Source organism: Dipteris shenzhenensis, chromosome 30, assembly GCF_047967505.1.
Source record: "Dipteris shenzhenensis isolate YYH24624 ecotype China chromosome 30, Dip_SZ_1.0, whole genome shotgun sequence".
Lineage (NCBI taxonomy): Eukaryota > Viridiplantae > Streptophyta > Polypodiopsida > Gleicheniales > Dipteridaceae > Dipteris > Dipteris shenzhenensis.
In genome coordinates, this window is record NC_141625.1 from 36,365,718 (window position 1) to 36,388,423 (window position 22,706).

The window sequence follows — 22,706 nt, forward strand, 5'->3', positions numbered from 1 at the left end:
CATTGAGGGCGGTAAGGGAGTGAAAGCAGCAAGGGAGTGTAAGCTCGATGTGGAGGCAAAGCCTTGGAATAGAAGAGCTCTTCCATAAAGATCGACAGAGTTGTGGAAGCATGGCACTGATATCGAAGCTTTGAGAGTCGCTATTGTTGAGGAAGTGGTGGATGGGGATATATTTATGGTTGTGCAGGATAAAGCCACGCAGATGGTGCTTGCCTACAATTTCTGCTAAAGCGTTGTTCAAGCGTAATCCCTCCGCGATGGTAGATAATCTACCAAGAGTGGCTCTATCCAAAACATGAATGAAGGCGAAGAGGATAAGAGCTGCACGAAGGCGAAGAGGATGAGAACGAATGTGCTCTCGTGAGCTCACATTGATGGAAGCGCAAAGAAAGGCTTGCAAAAGTTGTTGATAGAAAGACTTACCTCGATAAAGAATCACTCGATTTTTTGCAAAACGATCCACAACTTTTGAGCCTTGCAATGACAGTCTCCCTGTGCGCTACACTAGATCATAGAAAATCTCTGTACATGAAGCTGGTCTAAGCTCGAATGCTTGCAAAAACATGGCTGTAAGCGATAGAAAGACATACCTAAAGTTGCGAAGCGATCCACAGCTTTCTCCAATCTCCAATCTTCTCCGATCTCCAAAAGAAAGTTGCTCAACGACACAAAGTTCCACTTTTCTCCAATCTTCGCTACTCATGATCTCCTTTGCCAGTTGCATGTGTGGAGAACGTACGTTTCTTGGGTGTACGTACGCTTTCTTGCAAAGGGGAACGTAGGTTTCTTGTGCATGTGGTGGCAAGAGCAAGAGCAAAGGAGGAGGTACCACGCAACCCTTGAGTGCCACATGGATCCCTTAAAGGATAGAATAGAAGAATGCTACTTCTCGGATGTCAATCCAAACATGTGCATGTTGTAACTCCGATAGGTTCCTGCAAACGTAAGGTTATCATGTGCCCTTGATTCCGATAACATCCGGGAAGAAACTCTCTCACACATGTGCCAGATCTAGAGCCAGATCCAGATCCAGATCCAGATCCACAACCGGACCCGGACCGGGGCGGGTGTGAAACCTACAAGGTGTAGTTAACTACCAAACAAGCCACAAACAAAAGTCCTTGGGCGTGTGCAAGTGTAAGAAGGGGACTTTTTCATAGCTTCCACACCTTCCAAGTTCCAACTATCAGTTTTTCCATCGCCATGGAGATGGTGCGATTCCTCCACTTTTCCTGTTTGCCTGCTCCAATCTTTCGATTTCCGACCTTCTTTCGCTCATCTGCTCACTGCATCTCGTCGTCCTCTGTTGTTTCTGGTTAGCTGTTTCATGGATTGCTTCGCATTTCACCAGCTTTTCAGAATCAAAACTCGGTGATCCCAGGCGTGACTGTCGACCCGTTCAGCCTCATTTCTGAGAGCCGGGAGCCTAAATCGCTTGGTTTACATGTCTGATAGCATTTTGTAATTCAGTCCTAAATGCAGACTTGTTTGTGTCGCCTTGATCGATTCATAAGTGCACTCCGTTTGTGACGTGCAGATGTCGACCTGGATTTGTTGCTTATAGAGCTGTTGGGTTTTCTGCTGCATAGCCCAATGGACTATCTTGATTCCGTGGTGCTTGCGAAGCATTTGCTGGAAAACTTTTAGTACTTCTGAGGCATCTGGATCTTCAGAAACTTTTGGGGTTTTTGAGCCAATCCGCGTTGCCAGCAAGTCCCCATGGACAAACCGGCCAACCAGCCCCCTTTTCGTGGGGATGGAAATTCCTCGAGGGAGTTCCAGGGGTATCCTGACAACCAGAGAACCAGAATCCTTCTCCAAACCCAGTAAAGAAGCCCATGCAGAGATAGTTCTGGCTGTACATGGGAGGATTTAGCTTAACACGACCAGGCTTCAGTGGGCGGCAGGTGATTGCTGGAGCTGGGGATTAGATCATCCTTAAGGAGGGAGCAATGTGAACTTCGGAGGAAAAGATAAGAGGGACAAGGAGGGCTGGAGAGGAATTTGACAGTGAAATTAAAGAAAACATATTGGGAGAAAACTTCAGCAAGCATGTTAGTCGGACGGAGTATCGACGATATCTAGAATTGAAAGGAGAACGCATTCGTTGCACCGAAACAAGACCCGTGCTTTTGTCAATCATTGCTACCATACTTCAAAGCCGTCTAGACAAGTGCTGTATTTTTTTAAACGATTGCGTATAGAGCTCTGGGTCTTGCATAGGAACAAGTGAAGAATCGCATAGAAAACAGCACGTGGCTACGTTTGGGCTTTGTCCCTCACGCAAGCTATTCAGTGTCTGGATGGTGGATCTTGCTTGTAGCATGGGAGTGGCTGGCAAGCTAGATCTTTGGATTCCCGCTTCCATCGTATGGGATGCGGGGCTCTACAGAGCTATATCCAGGCCTTGAGGCTTTCTTGTGACCTCTAGTGTTGTGGATCGCTCAAGGTTGGCTGCGAGTTCTAGACAGATATCACACCCGGTGGTTTGGTTCCTAGTATGAGGATGATCTTGGTTGCTGAATCAGGAAGCGAGTCATCTCGCTGAAAGGCCGATCCCCTCCCCTCACCTAGTGGCCGACCACATACATATATGGTAGCTATCTCGCCACTCTATTAGAGCACATAAATGAGCAACCACACATAGATACCAACAAAAAATCTAAATTTGTATGATTGGACTTATTCTAGTCTTACAAAGGTATATATAGATACCAAAGCCCTCCTCCTTACTAATTCCATCCACATCGCAGCACAACACTCATTGTACACAAAACCACAAGAAACCCACCCAAAGGGTCTGTACCTCAAAATAGCTGGTATGATGTTGAATGCAAAGCGCTTAGGCAACACAAGCACTCTGAGACCAAATAAGGACACCCTGACTAGGAACGTTTCGGGAAAGGGTATTGATATTTGCTGCGACAAAAGAAACAATACTTTCCTGCCCACCATGAACAAGAGCTCTTAAGTTCTTGTACTGTAGTATTTCCAATGAATTTTGGGTGAAGCTTTTGAAAAGAAGGTCACCATTGTCAAGGGCCCTAGTCTTTGGAAATATACGCGGACATACTTTATGGCGTAAGAGTCAAGAAGCTACAGAATGGCAAAGCCAAGGATTAGGAGGGCCTCCAAGTAACTTGTTACCCATGCATGAGGAATACTTGCTCCAAGCCTAGCCAAACTGTTTAATAACAAAGCCTTCTGAAGTGGCTCCCCAACCTCTTGGACCACAAACATGAAAATAAAATATCAGAGAGAGAGAGAGAGAGAGAGAGAGAGAGAGAGAGAGAGAGATGATATGATATGATTCTATTAAAGTCCGTGTAAGACCCTTCAGGATCTATGGGACTGGTGATCACTATCAACGAATGAGTTTGGGAATGTGTTTTTAGAGGATGAGTTTTCCTGGATTCATCTAGGTATATAAATCACTATCAGCGAATAGTGATCCCTTACTTCCAGTGAATACAGAACTTGCTATGATGTGAGCACGTGTTGAGCTACTTTATCAATGAGAGAGAGAGAGAGAGAGACTTATGGGGATGAAAGGCAGAGCATCACGTTGAGGAAGAGGATCTGCAATGTAGTTGAGAGCTGCGTTTCCATTAGATGGTGCCTCAATATAAAGGCAAGGAGGTACATGCTTGTGGCCACTTATCCATCTTATCTTTCCACAATTTAATCTCTTATCTCTTATTTCTCCACCTCATAAGATCATATTCATATGCCTATGCATCATTTATCCCCCGCTCCCCTTCATGCTAGACGGGTCATTACATGTCCTGTCACTAGGAGGGTAGTATGGATTTCCCCCCCTTAGTCCCCTATCAGCTTATAAGCTGTGGTGTAAAAAGGATGTAGGATTTCACATGATTAATGAACACTGGTTCTTGATTACATTGCTTCTTTGCTCTCAGTCTCCTCTGGCTACATCATATAGTGCCAGTAGTGAGCTATTACATTCTGGATTTTAGAACAAGTGATCAATGGATAGTGATACATCGTGAGATTCAAGTAATATATCCTTTGAGTGCCTCAAGTGGAAATTTTTTCTTGATGAAGAAGATCCAAATCTTGGTGATGACTTTCTTTCACAAGTAGGTCGCTCCACAGTTGGTGTCAAGGGTTCTTACATGGACACACTCTTCTTCTCATACATGTTCAGTAGATGATTATCATCTTTAGAATCAAGCACAACCTTTGGCAAAACATAATACTTGTGATATCTCTGTGGGCTTGTTTTGTTCAGCGAATTCTCAAGACCATGAAGGTTTGTATGCTCTTGACATACTTGGATCCTTGGTCCAGCAACCTGGAGTTCTGCGAAAGATAGCTCACTTGTCTGTTGAGATAACTCTTCATTCAGCTTGGATGCAACCGTGCTGAGATGGCAAAAAGATTTAATACAATAGTCTTGTAAATTGTCCAAAAGCACTTGTTTTTCGTCATTGGAAAGATACAAGGGAGTATAGCTGAGGCACAGCTCCTATTGAGCCATGAAAGAATGACGATTGTTGAAGAGAGGTTCTCTTCAAAGAGTTGCAGGGGAGTAAGCCGGAAATTATCAGGATGATGCACTCTCTCCCCTTGAGAAGTATCACAGGCTTGTTGGTGATTTGGGGGAGCAGCTTCCATCAAAAGCATATTAGCAGCGTGGCATGCAAAATCAATACCTTGGGCTAGGGCTGTTTGCATTCCACTGTGAAAGTGATAGAATCCTTCCCTCGAACAGGGCCAGCTAGACGGACTGGCGAGCCCCCAAATAGGCCCAGCTGCTCGAAATGCAGCCCGACTAATGGGAGAAGGGAGGCGCCAAGCAGTGGTTCCCCCTCACATTGATGCTGGACGTATGGGTTGCTTGCATCGCGTCCATCTTCTGCTGTAGGTCGTATGGGAGCTCCACAAGGGGGCGGGCAAGAATTGAAGGTTATGGAGGCGACCAAAAGTGAAACAGAGGGAAGGGAGAGGCTGAGGATCTCGGTCAATCCTTGAGTGCCTTTCAAGTATCAGCAGACAATGTGCCAATGCTGCATACTGAGAGTATGCATGAATCTGCTCGCTTGGGAAGCATCATGCTGAAGAACTGGCTGTTCGTGACACAGATATATATCAGGCATCCAACAGCTTCCTGACAGAGAGTGGCATCAAATGGCTCAACACATCATCCATGGAGAAATGGAAACAGGCTCAACAGGTGTAGAAACTGGTTTGCAGTCCTCAAACTGAAATCTCTGTAGAGCTGTCCAATGTACTTGGACTGACTTATCACAATATCACGATTATGCTTTGGTTTACCACAAGGCTTTGCTGTTTTTGCATTACCCTTATGATGGGTAGCAAAAGCTTGATTACCTGAGATCGAGGCATTCCGATTAGCATGGCTTTTCTCTTCCTGCAGCAATAAAGTGACCAGCTGGTTGAAGTTGTAATGGTTGGATCGCCTGTGGCAACCAATGTCAAGAAGTCCACCCAGCATTGTGGACACAATCTGACTATCTGGCACAACCTCTTCAATGTTGGCAAATTGCTCTTTGAAGTCTTTGACCTTAGTTAGAAAGGCATTTATGCTTTCTCCTTCCTCCATCTCAAACCATCTAATTGCTTCTGCAAATATGGAACCCATGCTTCATTACGTATCTGATACAATGAGGCTAACTTATCCTAAGCATCCTTTGCAGTCCTGCAAAATCTAATGAGAGGGATTATCATCCTCTTAACTTATGATGCAATCAAGGCATGAGCTGGAGCATCTCTGCCATCCCATTTTATTAGCCCGGTCAACCCATGGGGCAAAATTAAGTTATGAGAGTTGACTTTATTCAAATGAACTAATAGTGCGCACTGGCACACTAACTAGCCTACAAGGCCACATTGGGGCTAAAACCTAGCATCATCGGCCATCATGGTTGGCGGGTCTAAGAGACCAGCTGAGTCGATTTGACTCTCGTTTACCCTATGTAGCGCAGATTCTAACCCCTGCTACAGTTGGTTTTGTTTTGGTTGTGTAGAGGGGAGCAGGGAGAGGGGGCGCATCCCTTTGGTCAGTCCTTGCATCTCTTTTGTTTTCTTTGACGACATAAGTGTCGCTTTGCTTGCTAAGTATGTCTTCCTTTTGTTTTTCTTAAAAGTTTTTGTTTACCTCTTTTTTCTTCTCTTTCATATTCTCTTTTATTTTCTCTTTTATTTTCTGTGTAGATTTTTGATCTTTAGAACAACAAAAAATCTAAATTTGTATGATTGGACTTATTCTAGTCTTACAAAGGTATATATAGTCCTTGCATCTCACTCAAGCTTCTATACAAAGGCAAATATATACAAAGGCAAATAGGAGCAGAGGAGTTCAGCCCCTAGGTCTCCTAGGATTCAGGCTCTCTAACCCCCTTGGCTGCAAGCTTATCCCAGCACTTCACTGGTTGTTTGGAGGACAATTTGGTGCTCTTTTGTACACTCTTTGTGGACCTATTTTATGAGATCCTTTGCTGTCCTATTGGCTGTACTACTTCCAGATTTGAGGTTCCCTTTTTGTGCACCTGTGTCTGCATGATTGGATTATCTTTGTATTCTGCTGTAATTCAGTTTGCTGCCCTGCCCTAATTTCTGACAAGGTATCGATGACTTTTTGTGAGAAGGAATGAGACTTCGGTTTCAGCTGAGTGCACATCAGTTTGGTTCAGTGAGTCAATTCTATATCCTGCTATCTTTTCCTTGCTATGCAGACCTATCCCCAACTTTTGTGAAAGGGAGAAGATGGATGGGACCAATTATGCAAGATCAAGATTAAGAGTCATCTTGTTGCAAGAAAAGTCTATAAGGTTGCCACAAGAATGGAATCGAAGCTCCAAGCTGCCACTGGGGTAAACTTTGTTACACTTGTACATCCACGTGACGTCAAGGAGTGGGAGGATGATGATGCTAAAGCATTGTTTTTAATCATCAGTACAATGGTGAACTCAGTGTGGAGACGGCCTTTGAGGCTTGGACCATTTTAAAGGATCCATACATCAGTACAATGGTGAACTCAGTGTGGAGACAGCCTTTGAGGCTTGGACCATTTTAAAGGATCCATATGAGATGATAACTTTGTAAGGATTTTGAACCTCCAGAATCAATTGTTCACCATGAAGATGAAGGGAGGAGAGTCAATACATGATCATCTCATGAAAGTAAAGATAATGAGGGACTAGCTGGTGGCAATCGGACAAAATCGGACAAAAGGCTCGAGCCATGGCCATGCCCTGAAGAAACATGCTTTTAAGGAGATTTAGAGAATTTGTTACAAGAGTAATGATGGTCAAGGGACCAAGCCACTCACGTTTGAGGCGATGGGGCAATGCTTATGTAGGAGGAAGGTGGCACAAGATTTATATGGAGAGGATGATAGGGCCTTCCTGCTGCTGGCAAGTCAAATCCGTAATCCGTAGTAGCTCTTAGTAAGAACAATCATGGGGCAGGTGAAATCGCCTTCGAACCATCCCCAAGCATGTGGGAACACAAACTCAGACTCCCTCCACGGGCTTTTGCGAAAGACCTTGGCATCCCATACGGCAAAGCCCATCTACAAGGAACCCACTGTTAGAATTAATGAAGTCAATCTAATGTGCACAATGTGCAAGGACATTAATAAATGTGTGGAACAATGTGAGTACCAATTTATAAGGTACAAGAGTGGTGTGCATTAAATGAGTCTAAGACTAAGGTCATAAATGTCTAAGGTGCAAAACATACATGTAATAGAAAATTTGGAGCGTGGAATTCAGTTACACTTCACCTTCTACATCTCGCTCAATCTCTCTCCCTCTCTCCCTCACATGATCTTGTGGACATTTGCACACTGCATTGTGCATATCTTTTCATGGTATCAGAGCAGTCGTGATCAGGAGAAGGAGACACACGCATTGATGTAACTTTCAGCCAATTTGAGTGAGAGTTGATGGAGCAAATGTGGAGAAATCAGATCTGAAGTGAAGCAGCCCCAAAAGAGACGCTTTCATCATGAAGAATCAAGCCAAATCCATCAAATGATGAGTCACATGGAAGGAGATTTAGGCCAGCAATGAAGATGCACCATTTTTGAAGCGGAATATGCAAATTGGAGTCCCCAAAGTGAAGAAAATCAAGGCGCCCAGTTTCAGCAAGCAGTGAAGCATCCCAAAATGAAGAAAATCCTGATTTTTTGGGAAAGACTCTCAAATCTAGGCGTTTTCAAAACGCCCCTGTTCAGCCCTGTAGGAGACCTCCTCAGCATCCTCTCCGTGAAGTTTGGTGGCCAACGGAGAAATTTTCGAGTGAAGAAAACACAGCCCCAAGGTTGTGCAAAGCAAGCTTGAATGATGGCCGTGTGGATGAGTCCCGAAATGATGGCAAAAGTTGAGGCAAACGATGCCCAAGTCAAGAGAAAACAGTCCCAGCCATGTGTGAGATATGGAAGATGGATATTTGCTGCTGTTTGTTGAAGCAATTGTGTGGCATTTCATGCGTGAAGTGTCGAATTTGTTTGTGGACCTGTTTGTGTGTCCAACGGGAAGCATATTGATGCTATCCAACATCCAAGGACAAATGAATGTCAAGGGACTTGAGGGAAGGAAAATTTCCAGCCTGTTCGTGAGCCCATGAAGAGGGCACAATTGAAGGAGAAGGCAAAGAAAAGTGACCAGCAAAGTGAAGAGTTGAATGTGAAGGAAAATTGCAGCCAATGGTAATGTACTTGTCATTTAAAATATGAGCAAGATTGATGGTTCATTGTGAGCAGTAATTGCTGTCCCAATATTTTGTGTGGTTGGTGGCCATATAATCCCTAATTGTGTGGAGAATACCTTTCTTTAATTGTTTGCTGTCCTAAGGTTGAAATGGCAGAAACAAAGTCAGATATGCTTTTCCTACCTTAGAGTGGGAAGCTTGATGGAAAGAACTATCCTATATGGAAGTTCAAATTGATGAACATCCTCAAAATGAAGGATTTGTGGGACATAAATTCAGGCAAAGAGGGGAGACCTGAAGTAAGGAAGCCCGTGTATGCTGAAAAGGCAACAAGTCAACAAAGAGACACTGAAGATGAAAGGTATGAAGCTGAATTGAAAGCAAGGGAGCAATTTGATAAGAGAGCACAAAGGGCTCTTGTTTACATCAATATGAATGTAAAAGACAACATTATTGCACAAATAAGTGGAGCACAATGGCCGGATGAAGCATGGACTACTTTGTCAAGCTTGTTTGAGTCAGTGAGTACAACAAGGTTGCTCTTCCTAAAACAGAAATTGCACTCATTCAAATGGGAATCAAGAGAGCCAATCACAAGCTACTTGACACGTTTGAAGAACATATGTGATCAACTACTTTCCGTTGAAGAAATGGTAAGTGATGTTGATATGGTAAGCATTGCAATTAATGGGCTTACATCACATGAAACTAACTCTCCATGGCAGCAATTAACTACCTCTTTGATGGTAAGAGAGACTACTCCAACTTATGAAGAACTAAGTGCTCTTCTACTTCAAGAAGAGCTGAGAAGGCAAGGAAGCGGCACAAGGAGTGTCAAAGGCAAAGATGAAGCCCTTAATGTAAGAAATAAGCAATGGAGAGGCCGTGGAAGAGGAAGCAATTGGAAGAATCAAGAGAGGCAAAATCAGTCCAGCCAAGAAGAAATGGGTGAATCAAGTAACTTTGGGAATGATAGAAGACCATTCAATGCTCGTGGAAGAGGCAACTATAGAGGAAGTGCAAGAGGCAATTTTAGAGGTGGCTCAAGAGGAGGATTTAGCTCCAACTCAAGAGGTAAAGGACCTTGTTTTTATTGTGGAAAGGATGGTCACATTGAAGCAGAATGTAGAATTAAGCAACATGCACAAAACGTGAGAGGTAGGGGGAGAGGTTACTCCAACTACCAAAGAAGTCAAAACAGCAGTTATGTGGAGAGAGATGCTCACAATTATGAAGGACAAAGCAGAGAAGAATTCTTGTTAATGGCTGATTCAACTCAGTCACAATTCAAGAGTGAATGGTACGTTGATTCCGGTGCTACAGCTCATATGACTTGCCATAATGATTGGTTTGTCAATTATGTGGAAGAAAACAGTCCAAGTAAAGTGGTTTTAGGTGATGACAGCACCCACGTGATGAAAGGACATGGAGATGTTCAAATACAGCTTTCTAATGGTGATCTAGGCACACTTAAAGATGTGTTGTGGATACCCAAACTTGCAAGGAATCTCTTGAGTGTTGGCTGTATAACAGACCAGCACATGTCAGTTGAATTTTTCAATGATCATTTTGTCATAAAGGATCTCAAGAAGCAAGGAGAAGAAGTGGCTTGTGGTGTACGAAGTGAAGATAGGTTATACAAGCTCATGGGAATGAGTGTGCAGCAAGCTCTCATGGCAAAGAAGAGTGAAGTGACTAAGCTTTGGCATCGAAGGTATGGGCATCTTAATGTTGATGCTTTAAAATATTTGTTTGATAAAAAATTGGTCATTGGTTTACCTCCTATTGAAGCAATTCCAAGAATGTGTGAGCCATGCATACTCGGCAAGCACTCAAGGACACCTTTTCCTCATGCAAGCTCATGGAGAGCTCAAAGGCAATTGGAACTAATACACAGTGACTTGTGGGGACCATCCCAAAGAACCTCATTGGGTGGTTCAAGATATTTTCTTTCCTTCATTGATGATTACTCAAGGAGATGTTGGCTGTATTTTCTGAAGCACAAGTCAGAAGCATTTGAAGTATTCAAAGAGTGGAAAGTACAGTGGAGAATGAAACAGAAGAGAAGATAAAAAGATTGAGGACTGATCGTGGTGGCGAGTTCAACTCCGAAAGGTTTGATTCCTTTTGTATTGAGCATGGCATTTTTAGGCAATTGACTACCGCATATAGCTCACAACAAAATGGGGTGGCTGAGAGAAAGAATCGTACCCTTGTGGAGGGCGGAAGGAGTATGTTGAAGGATGCTAATTTGGGATCAAGATTTTGGGCAGAAGCTGTTCATACTGCAGTGTACCTTCAAAATAGAGCACCTACAAAAGCTTTGGATGGTAAAACTCCTCATGAAGTATATACCGGTTACAAGCCTAATGTATCTCATTTGAGGATATTTGGGTGTGATGCTTATGCATATGTACCTAAAGAAAGAAGACAAAAGCTTGATGATAAATCTAAGAAGTGTATCTTTGTTGGTTATGCTTCTAACTCCAAAGCCCACAAGTTATTTGACCCTGTTGATAGGAAGATAATAATCAGCCGGGAGGTTTGATGAAGATATGTTTGCTGTCCATGAAGAAGAATTGAAGGAAGTTGATGGCTCCCTCATATTCTATGAGGTAGATGAAGACATAGGTACACAACTAGAGGAAGATATTCAGCAAAGTGATAAAAGACCAGAAAGACCAGCCACTAAATAAAGTGAAGTTGCTGTCCCAAACAGTCTCAAAAGGACCTCCATTGATGGGGGAGGTGAGTTGGCAGGTGAATTAGCACCTATGCAAGTGAAGAAGCTTCCAAAATGGTACATCAAAACCATAGAAGAAGGCATAATACTGCAGCAGCCCGAGTCAAGTGTTGATGGTGAAAGAAGAAGTCAAAGGTTGAAGCAAAAGAATTCAGCATGTGTCAATTTAGCACTTATGTCACGAGTGCTAAGTAATGAAGGGCCAAAGACTTATGAGGAAGCAAGTCAAAACGCAGCGTGGAGACAGGCAATGGAAGAGGAGTATAACTCCATCATTAAGAACCAAACATGGACGCTTGTTGATCTACCTAAAGGGAAGAAAGCAATTGACACAAAATGGTTGTACAAAATCAAGTATAAGGCAGATGGTACTCTTGAGAAGTACAAGGCAAGATTGGTTGCCAAAGGTTATGTACAACAAAAAGGAGTGGACTATGAAGAGACCTTTGCTCCTGTGGCAAAGATGAACACAATCAGAACTGTTTTGGCACTTGCAACATACAACAATTGGGAGATTGAGCAAATGGACGTCAAGAGTGCCTTTCTTAATGGCATTCTTGAGGAGGAAGTGTATGTGACGCAGCCAAGAGGTTTTGAAGTCAAAGGAAAAGAAGAGCAAGTTTGCAAGCTCAAGAAGGCATTGTATGGATTGAAGCAAGCTCCACGTGCATGGTATTGAAGAATAGATGAGTTTCTACTTTCAGATGGCTTTGAGAGAAGTAAAAATGATCCAAACCTGTATGTATTTCATTATAATGAAGACATGTTGCTGCTGATTGTGTATGTGGATGACTTAGTCATTACAGGTTCAAATAGCTCACTCATTGACAAGATCAAGAGGAGTCTTTCAAAGGAATTTGACATGAACCAGCTTCACTATTGTTTAGGCATTGAGGTTTGGAGGAATGAAAACAGTTTGTTTCTTACTCAAGCAAAGTATGTGAAGGAATTGCTTGAAAAATCAGAAATGATGGATTCAAAGCCACTACCAGCGCCCATGGAAGTGAATGAAAAGCTTACAACGAATGAGCATGGAAAGAAGGTGGACGGTACAACATATAGGCAGCTTGTGGGCAGCCTTATTTATGCAACCATAACACGACCGGATCTCTCATTTTCAGTCACAGTACTCAGCCAATACATGGCTGATCCTAAAGAGTCACATTTGAAGGCGGCAAAGAGAGTCCTACGGTACTTGAAAGGCACATTCAACTATGGCATTGAATATGTATCAGCTTGTGATCTTACTTTGTATGGATACTGTGATTCAGATTGGGCAGGAAGTGTGGAAGATAGAAGATCAACCACAGGTTATTGCTTCATGATTGGGAGTGGAGCAATTTCATGGAAAAGCAAGAAGCAACCTACCGTTGCTTTGTCATCAATGGAGGCTGAATATATTGCAGCAAAGACTGCTGCGTGTGAAGCTTTATGGCTGAGAAGAATAATGGATGAAATGATGAAGAAACAGGATGATCCTACAACAATTTATTGTGATAATCAAAGTTGTATGGGCTGATTTATTGTTCCACTGAAGAGCAGGCAGCAGATATTCTCACCAAAGCATTGGCGAGAGATAAGTTTGAAAAATTCAGAAATGTGTTAGGTGTAAAAGAGAATAGATTGATCATTAAGGGGGAGTGCTAGAATTAATGAAGTCAATCTAATGTGCACAATGTGCAAGGACATTAATAAATGTGTGGAACAATGTGAGTACCAATTTATAAGGTACAAGAGTGGTGTGGATTAAATGAGTCTAAGACTAAGGTCATAAATGTCTAAGGTGCAAAACATACATGTAATAGAAAATTTGGAGTGTGGAATTCAGTTACGCTTCACCTTCTACATCTCGCCCAATCTCTCTCCCTCTCTCCCTCACGTGATCTTGTGGACATTTGCACACTGCATTGTGCATATCTTTTCACCCACATACATTATCCTGCATTTGCCATGTAGTAGAAAAGTCCTTGTTTACATTCCGAGCTTGACCATCTAGTTGAGGAGTGTTCAACTAGACTTTTGCACAATAGCCTTGGCCACTCTTATGTAGAAGAGCATCCCACCTGTCAATCTTAATCCTAGGGTCCTCTTCAGGAGATTAGCATTCCAGGTACATAACATGTCTCCCCTCTTCAAATTTTTACAACTAAACAAAAGAGATGCAAGGACTGATGACGACATAAGTGTTGCTTTGCTTGCTAAGTATGTCTTCCTTTTGTTTTTCTTAAAAGTTTTTGTTTACCTCTTTTTTCTTCTCTTTCATATTCTCTTTTATTTTCTCTTTTATTTTCTGTGTAGATTTTTGATCTTTAGAACAACAAAAAATCTAAATTTGTATGATTGGACTTATTCTAGTCTTACAAGGTATATTTTACAACTAAACAAATCAAACAAGTTCTTCTCTAAACTAGCAACAACTGACTCTCATGTTGAGTCATCCTCTGACCTATCCATTCACTTGATCTTGAAATTTGGAATTATCTCATTCCTGAGTTCACTTCCTTGAATCAATTGTCTTTTCACGTTCATGTGGCATATAAGTGAGGTCGTGGGGAGAAACAAGATTGTCCCCATTAGTAGTCTACTAACATGGAAGATATGATGAACTTTTTACATGTGGAGGTAGTTCCGATTTATATGCCACTTCAGTAACCTTTTTTAGGAATGGTCAACAGTACCTAGGGGACAATCTCTCTACCAATCTGTTCCTCAATGTCTTTGAATGTCTAGGTATTTGCAAGTTTATCAGCATTGCTTCAAAAAACTCCCTCAACGAATAGCATAAAGCTGTGCTCTATCCTAAGACACCTGCTATCTGCTACTAGTTAAGGGGCTAGAATAGCAAGAATTAGTAGGAAACACAGGAATGGAGTAAAGGGAAGATCTCTCTTACTTGGAAGAGGGCATGGGAATTGGCAGCTCCCACGTGGGCTGGCTAGCATGAAGCTAGGTGCATGAAGCTAGGTGCTGTCTTGCTTGCATGTACAGCTTTCAAGCTGATGCTTAGGAAGTACCAACACTCAATGAAAGATGTGTACTTGTATTAGTGTTCAATGAGAATGACGTATAGCTGAAGCCCCTTTTATATTTTTGGGAAGTGGACCAGCAACATTTTTGCTTATGGGATTAATACAAATGGCAGACCCACAATGAATCTTATAACCCCTATTAAAAGCACAAGAGAATAGCAAAGTATTAACAATGAATGGGACCCCCATTTTATCTCAGCCCATTTAAGTGACTACTGCTAACCCTAGTGTGTCCTACGGTTACAATCCTCCCCTACTTACAGAAATTGCTCTATCAAAATGAAGGCAAGCAATACAACTGAAAATCAAAGAGAAGGTGTAGAAACAATCCAGCCTGGTAAGAGCAAGAAAGCATGTACTCAATCCATAAGATTGGGATACTCTCGCAAGACACTCTTGGGTTGCCATGTTGCTTCCTCATCAGGTAATCCTTTCCACGTGATGAGATACTCCACCATCACTTTGTTTCTGAGTATCTTGTCTCTATAGCCGAATATCTTTTCTAGAACATAATCAATCTTACCACAATTTCTGAGGTTGAATTCCAGATAAGCAAATGATCTTGCCCATGTCGAGGAAAGTCCCTGCTATGCATGATGGAGTTTATGGTTTTCAACCTTGTGAGTGACTATCATGAGATTGAAACTGCACTATGTTGTGTTTTTAGAGGATGAGTTTGGGAATGTTCCTGGATTCATCTAGGTATATGCTTCTGCCGTATTAGCGGACATGCAAATTTCACCTTGTGAAGTTTTCGTCCAAGTTGCGGCCTGCTGGTATTGTGATAATTCTTTCTATCTTAAATGGTGCGTTGCCCTATCAGCTAGATTTAGATTTAGATGCTCGTTGGGGAGAGACTAAAATGAAAATGTTTAGACTTCACAAGCAGTTGTAGCTTGAATGAAGAGATTTTGGACTACTTTTTGATTAGCCTTCTCCTTTAGTGCTAGCCTTCATCATGGCTGAGTTTGCCCTTCACCTCCGGAGTGCCGACAGAAACTCAGTACGAAGACTTTGTATAAATGGATGCTCAAGTATGTGTGGGTGTGTGGATTTGTATGTGTGAGAGCATATTTTTATACTATGGTCTACACCCACTGTTGGGCGCTGATGACGTCAGTGGCGATGTCATAGTAGCTAGTCCCTGCTATGCATGATGGAGTTTATGGTTTTCAACCTTGTGAGTGACTATCATGAGATTGAAACTGCACTATGTTGTGTTTTTAGAGGATGAGTTTGGGAATGTTCCTGGATTCATCTAGGTACATATATTTTCTAGGTTGTGGTCCACACTTCACTTCTCTCTACATCTGAAACAGACCCTCTTCTTCCTCCTTTCATCCATTAGAGAGTGGGAGAATTGCTTATGAGCCTCCTTCCTATCCTTATCATTTAGATTCCTTGCCCAGAGTATTAGCCTTTGAAACCTTAACAGTAGGTGGAGAAGGCTTAGTACCCAAATGAAACTTCTACTTACCCATGGTCTTCCTCCCACTATAATCCACAGTTCAGTAATTATCATTGGTCAAGGTAGAAAAAAAGACTGCCACGTTGCTCATGCATAGCAAATTTCCCTAATTCCTAGTTTTTAAGGGCTCAATTACCACTAATTGCTGCAATTTAGGCATAGGCAGGATAGAATAGAGCAATATAGCACATAGATCTCAAAAGCTTCAATTTCTAGGGTCTTTTGGTAGAGAAAACCCCTAAATTGTACCTGGTTGAACAGATTGCGAGGTAAATGAGAGGGCAAATGAAATCCAATCAATGCCAAACCTGGTACAGATGTGAGGCGACTCAGTGCATGCCATCAAAACAGATATTGGAGCAGTATTTGTCTAGATCGCGGCAGATAAAGAGAGCTGGTGGTGCACTGATTCCCAGGCAATTTCTGGCCCAAAAGTGGGAATTTCTCTGAGATTCTTGAGGGCTAATAATCAGAAGATCACCCCGAGCAGGGGCTCTCCAAGAAGGTGATGAGGTCCTAGAAGAGCAGACGGGACAGATTCGCCATAGCTTCTCAGCTCCTCGCTGTCATGCTCTACCACACACACCTATACGCACACTGTGAAAGGCTCCTCTCTCTCTCTCTCTCACACACACACTTTTTTTTAGTAAAATCCATTGTATTTATATCCTCATAAATTTACAATATGGGAAGTCTCCCACACACTAGCAATGAACTCCGAAAGAGAGCCCAATAGAAGAACTCAAAAACAAGTAGAGAACACTTCAAGGCTAGTAGCATCCAAATCCCTTGCAGCAAGACTGTCATGTAAGGATTGCTTGAGGGACATTCGGAAGAAAATATATGCCTGAGGAAACTGTTGACCCATCCTAGAATGCAGTCTCTGTGTCCAAATGGTCCATAATACCCAAAAGCGAGTCCAGTGAAAGAAAAGGAGTAATGGAGACATCTGAGATGAAAGGCATCCAAACATCCAGAAAAGTTTCCCAAATCTGATAGAAGGGAACCGAAGCCGCAGTAAATGAGAGACATGAGTGATCAATGTGCGAGAGTGCGGGCAAAACCATAATAAGTGAGGAACTGTCTCGCGAGGATGAGAGCAACGGGGGCAGAAAGGAGAAGCAATGCGGCGTGCTGCCAATTTCACCCCAGTGGAAAAGGCTCCCACTATACATCTCCAAAAGAAAAGCCTCTGTTTCAATGGCAATTTGGCTTTCCAGATTTTCATGAGTCGGGATTGCCACCAAGATAAAGGCCTATCCAAATTCCAAAGAGTGTTGGCATGCTTGTCAATCCATGGCTGTGGAAGAAGAAATCTGTAAACCTTCAAGGAGGTCAGATTGTGTATTGAGAGCGTATGGGTAGCAGGAGGTATGGAAGTCAAATTCCAGTCCATTAATCTGTCCTGTGCAAACAGTGGAGGAACCGGAACAAATGGCTGCAACATAGTTGAAAGTGTTCTCCAAATGGATCTATGATGCAGACCCAAGGAGAATGTCCTGCAAGCTTGTGGAAATGAAAGTATATAGCCTTGTTGATCCACAACATCACCAACAAATCTTATGCCCAATTTCATGAGATTGTATGCTTTGATAGGTGCCTGTAAAGCGAGAGGCGATGCAAACACCTTGCTCCAATGGATGCTTTCCAATCGAAAAGAATTACCATGATGAGAGGAAGCACCTGTCCATTTTGCATATGAAAGAATTCTCTTCCAATCATGAATAAAAGCAGTAGAAACAGGGCAACCAGGAATTTTCCCCTGAAAGGAAGACAAAACTGCTTCCCAGTGATCTGTAATCCAATGCCCATATGCATGGGAAGCCATGTTTCCACACATAGCTGCTAACATAATAGCCCATGGTTGTTTTTGCTGAAAAAAATCAGCAATCATAGTGCTCTTTCTTGCCAACATATGAACCTGGAGATTGAGAATATTCAGCCCCCCATGAGTCTTGGGTGAACAAATAGACTGCATAGGTAGTAGTCGCAAAGCTTTTTTATGAGATTTGCTTTTCCAAAATATCTCCATAGCTTGGGACATATAGGAAGCTAAATGCTTGAAAGACCAAGGAAGAAGAGGCAAATAAAATTGCACATATGCCATAATGATGGACTGTACTCTCTCTCTCTCTCACACACACACACACACACACTCTATTGTTTTGGCACTCTCTAGGCTAGTCCACACTTGTTCTTGCTCCACTCCTCTTGGGCAGCCATACCCTCCTAGACATTTTTAGATCATCCCCATTAAATATCAAACTGCTTGCACCTCATGTGCAGGCAGATCCCCTTCCTAGTTTGCTCCTGACAGGCCTTGAAGTTCATCCTCGTGCGCAATTTTGGATCATCAACCCTAGCCTTGCCTGGAGTGTCTTGAGCAGTTCCATTGATAATCTGGACTTGCACATGGTTTTTGGGTTGGATTTTCTTAACGTTTTTGGTCACAGGTCCCTGGAATCTGACAGAGGTGCTGTTGAGATGTTTTGGAAGAATAGACATTGAAGATCTATTTGTTCCTATTTCAAAAGATGTGCTTTCCAACACTTTTCCAGCTGCACTCTTGAGCAGTGCTTCAGCTATTTATTTGTTGGAGACTTTTTTTACAGTGGTTCTGTTGGCTGTTGTCTCTGTTCTACTTTTCCATATCTGAGTTTCTACTATGTGTGCTTGTGAATCATGAGAGTGGAGAGAGTTGTGAAATCCATCCATGTTGTGCTGCAAGGACTGGCATTTAGCTGCTGCCCATATTTCCGACACAGATACATGCAGTTAAAACTGTTCTGTTGTTTGGGAACTTTTGACACAATGCCTCATGTCTTCTTGATTGGCCATCCACACAACATAGGTGTTCCGATAAAATGAATTTCGTCTGTTGCTGTTCTATATCAGCAAGTGAAAGGGACGATTTGTGCCATGCTTGGCTGTCAGATGTTGACTTTTGAAATATTGGTATCCTTTGTGGCCCACGCTGTTTTCTACCATCGGAGGTATAGGTGATGCAATATGTAGCAGTGGGGTCTTTGTCAGCCTGGACACATTCATCAACCCTACTTAACGTTTGTAATGATGTGTTGATCTCATTCTCTTGAAAAGGCCTACAGGCTCACTTGTCCATGCAGCAAGGTATCAATGTACGTATTTAAGGTGAAGGTCAAACTATTGAACACATCATATCTTGGCTTAGGCTCTACACAATTTTTATTTTACTTCAAAGAGCAGGAAATTGAGATGTTGAAATAAGGGGCTGTAGATTGGGGAAGCATTGTGCAGGTCTCTCATGTTTGATTGGCAATGCTTTTTACATACTTTCAGGTTGCTGCTGAGAAGTCCCTTCTCGTTAAAGCCACCAGCCATGTGTGTGGGGAGCTAGGATGTAGTAATCCGCACTAGTTGCACCTTCAAATCCTCACTAGGATGTGGTAATCTACACTAGTTACACTATGAGCACCTTTAAATCCTCATAATTTCATGGATTGCCCATGGGGGACCATCATTCCACTCCACTACAGGTCAATCTAGATTTCCCCCAGCTATGTATGTCTCATGTGATCCTGCCAAATTTATCAAGATGGAGGCTCTAGATATTAATATGCCAAGAAAGCCATTTGGTCAGAGGCTATCCTTGCCCCACCCCGCTTCCTCTTCGATTACAGTTTAGCCCAAATATATGAGCTAGACCACCTCATATGACAATAACTTTTTAAAGGAAGAGTGACAAGGATACTGACAATTCTTGGGCCTACTCTACTCACAGGGGAAATATCAAGCGCTCTGTTTGTCACAGATTTTTTAGCATCACCTCTCGTATGCCCTATGCATAGCTGTAGGACACAAATCCGATTTTCCTGTCATGAAAAGCAGATGCTACAGGGACCAAAATTGTTCAAGGCATTGAGAGCCATTCCAATTCAGGTGGCAAAGGGGGACCCTTAGAAGCCTCACGTTTTTCAAGACGTTAGAGGCATTCTAGTTCTTTGAAGTTCAAAACAGGGAGTGTTATGTGTGAGAGGGGAGGTGGGTGGGTGGATATCTGTGCATTTGGGCACCCGGGAGGGGGGGAGGTGGGGTGTCCAACATGTGAAAGAGAAGTTTACATCTACAACATTAAGAAACACGGTGAGCTTCAAACAACAAGCTTTGGAGATAGCACTTGAGATTATGAGCCACATCTTTTTAAGGGGAATATATTTTGAGATTAAAGACACAAATATTGCAGACACGCAGACTTTCTCCTATGCCATCCGGAATCATCTTTAAGATTGGCTCTCAAGCACCCAAACATGACTTTCAGCTCTGCTGGCACTTATTGCAAAGGACAATGCCCTATTTTTTGAAAATCTTGCCAAGGCCCCTTGCAAATTCTTTTGTTGCTCTGTGGACAGCAAGGATAGTTTGTCATTTGGGAAATTTCTTGCCGTTTTTGAAGGAGATGACCTTTTTTCATGCAGAGAGAGAGAGAGAGAGAGTTTAGTGGTTGTACTTCTCTGATCTGAATTATACATTGCAGCCATCATATGCAGGAGAGGTTCAACACTGGCAAGGGTACTATTTGCAAGGGGACACAATAGGAGATATGCAAATAGAGCTTTTTCAGGCATCTGATAATCGGGTGTATGGTCATGGATGTGATTTGATTGGACTATTCACATGGAAAGGTTCACAATGAATCATCTTATTTTTTTAAGGGTTTGTCCCCTCATCAGGATTCCATGTTAGCTTTCAATGGTTGGAAGTCTCATTTCCCACCCCTATTTTCAACTTATAAAAACTGTGTTAAATGGTACAGACTACTGATGCAGGTTCTTTTGAGGGAAGCAAGGTGCTTCTGGTAAAAAAATATCTTAATCAGCATTCCTTGCAATACAGTGGCCGGAGGACATTACAAATTACCATAGAAGGAGAATGGAGAATTGGACGTCACATGGGAGGAAGATTTTATTTTGAGAGGTCACCAGTATTGCCAAATAACCTACGTGTGACAGCTTATCTACAGGAATGGCAAGGGTATCGGTTATCTGAACAGAAGCTGGGGGAAACAACTGCTGACCTAGTTTTTACAAGCAAAGGCACAGTGTATGGTGGTGGCAGAGATGACCTGGGAAGCTTCACAATTCTGGGTATGTATATACATTCTAAATCAAGAGAGGGAGTGCATATGAAGTGGCTCTGAGGTAAGGTACTCTGTTTTCTAATTTCGTCATGATAATAAAACTTTGTGAACTTACACCATCAACTGCAAGCCACAAAAGACAGAAAGTTCATCTTATGACAGCAAATATTTTCAAAGCAGAACATTAGCACTCAAGCATATTTTCTAAAGCCTTCCTCAATCTACAAATCTCACAAAGTACATATGAAAGTCATCCTTAAACATAATACTTCAGATCTTACAGGGGTTTTAGGAGCGTGCATGAAGTCAAAAGCATGGGGTTTGATTCATTGTAGTCAAAATCTGTATCTCCAATTCTGAATACTGTTCATGCCTTGTAATAACTGACATACAGGTAACTACCATCGGAAAGATGATTTAATCACTATTGGAATGCTGAAACAGTATGACTCAAGGGATGCTGTGAATTATCAAGGGGTAATCTGCAGGAAAGAGGCTTCAATGGTTATGGATGGCATATGGACTGATGAAGAAGGGCAGAATGGTAAATTCAGTCTTACAACACAGAACGCCATTCCAGATGTGGAAGTGTGCACAGTTTGAATATTCAGCTGGGCATAAGGTGGTAGCTTTGGTATGTCTTTCTATATTTTGGATGCTAGCAAAAAAAAGTATGCTGGATTCGGCGAATAATCTCCGTGCAGACATAATGGTTTGAAGCCAGGAAATTTTCCTGTTTTAGCGGCTAGACACGCCCTATCAGCTATCTTAGCATTTTTGAAATCGCTCATCTGGGAGAGACTAGTTTTAGCTTGGATGAAGAGAACTCGCTTTACTTTTTTTATTAGGCTTCCGCGTTAGTGCTAGCCTTTGTCACATCTGAGTCTGCCCCTGCCCTCCACCTCCGGCAGTGCTGACAGAACGCACTAGAAAGACCTTTATATATATGGATTATCTAGTGTGTGGATCATTCTACTAGAGATTGCCAAAGACGTCTGTAATATGCTTGCTGATGTGATTAATGCTGCCAACGCTGCAAATATCTTACCTGATGCTGTTAATGCTGCTGCTAACTTACCTTCTGATGATGCTGGCAATGCTGCCACCCTGGCGGGTTGATATACTCATACTTATGTTGTCTAAATTCTGGCTGCTATTCAGGGAACCCAAGTTGCTCCGCGGCTCCTGCGAATGCTCCCACCCCCCCCTCTCCCGTCTACCTCCCTTGCGCTGCACGGCCCCCTCCCCCCTCCCCCTCCTCCCTCTCCGCCGCCTCTCTGCTCGCAGCCGCCGCGCCTCCCTCCGTCCCCCTCTCCTCCTTCTCCGCCCGCCATCCGCCCCCCCCTCTCCTTCCTTCTCCGCCCCTCCATCCTTCCTCGCCTCCCCCCCCTCGCGTTGCGCTACGACCCCCCCGCCCCCTTGCCTCCCCCTTCCCCACCCTTTGCGCGACGCTGCCACCCCCCCCGTCCCCTCCCTCCTCTCCTCCTTGCTTCCCCCCCCCTCCCTCGCGCCGCGCTGCCACACCCTCGCCTCTCCTCCCTCCCCTTCCCCGTCCTGCGCTGCGCTGCCCACCCCCCCTCCCTCCTCCTTTCCTCCCCTCCCTCGCCATTCTCTCCTCACTCTACCGCCTCTCCTCCCCCCGCTTCCTTG

The 22,706-nt window shown here is 43.1% G+C and overlaps 1 protein-coding gene across 4 annotated transcripts; it reads left to right on the forward strand.

Annotated features, from left to right (window-relative positions):
• The first annotated feature begins 1,072 nt into the window (after nt 1-1,072).
• On the forward strand, nt 1,073-21,949 carry LOC147882050 (uncharacterized). Of its 4 annotated transcripts, none has more exons than XM_087401906.1 (4): nt 1,073-1,212; nt 20,454-20,601; nt 20,746-21,063; nt 21,451-21,949. In XM_087401906.1, exons 1-4 carry the CDS (start codon nt 1,204-1,206, stop codon nt 21,657-21,659), a joined length of 684 nt encoding a protein of 227 aa, XP_087258032.1. In that variant the 5' UTR covers nt 1,073-1,203; the 3' UTR covers nt 21,660-21,949. The 4 variants fall into 4 exon arrangements, with proteins under 4 accessions (XP_087258032.1, XP_087258033.1, XP_087258031.1 ...); XM_087401907.1 differs by lacking the exon at nt 1,073-1,212 and adding an exon at nt 1,384-1,461; XM_087401905.1 differs by lacking the exon at nt 1,073-1,212 and adding an exon at nt 1,647-1,907.
• Nucleotides 21,950-22,706: the final 757 nt, after the last annotated feature.

Excerpts from the sequence above, each read along its gene's own strand:
- LOC147882050 (XM_087401905.1), top strand. The coding sequence starts at position 1,863 with ATGGGAGGATTTAGCTTAACACGACCAGGCTTCAGTGGGCGGCAG. Across the intron at positions 1,908-20,453 it reads CAGGCTTCAGTGGGCGGCAG|CCATCATATGCAGGAGAGGT; the intron begins GTGATTGCTGGA and ends TATACATTGCAG. Across the intron at positions 21,064-21,450 it reads GGGAAGCTTCACAATTCTGG|GTAACTACCATCGGAAAGAT; the intron begins GTATGTATATAC and ends ACTGACATACAG.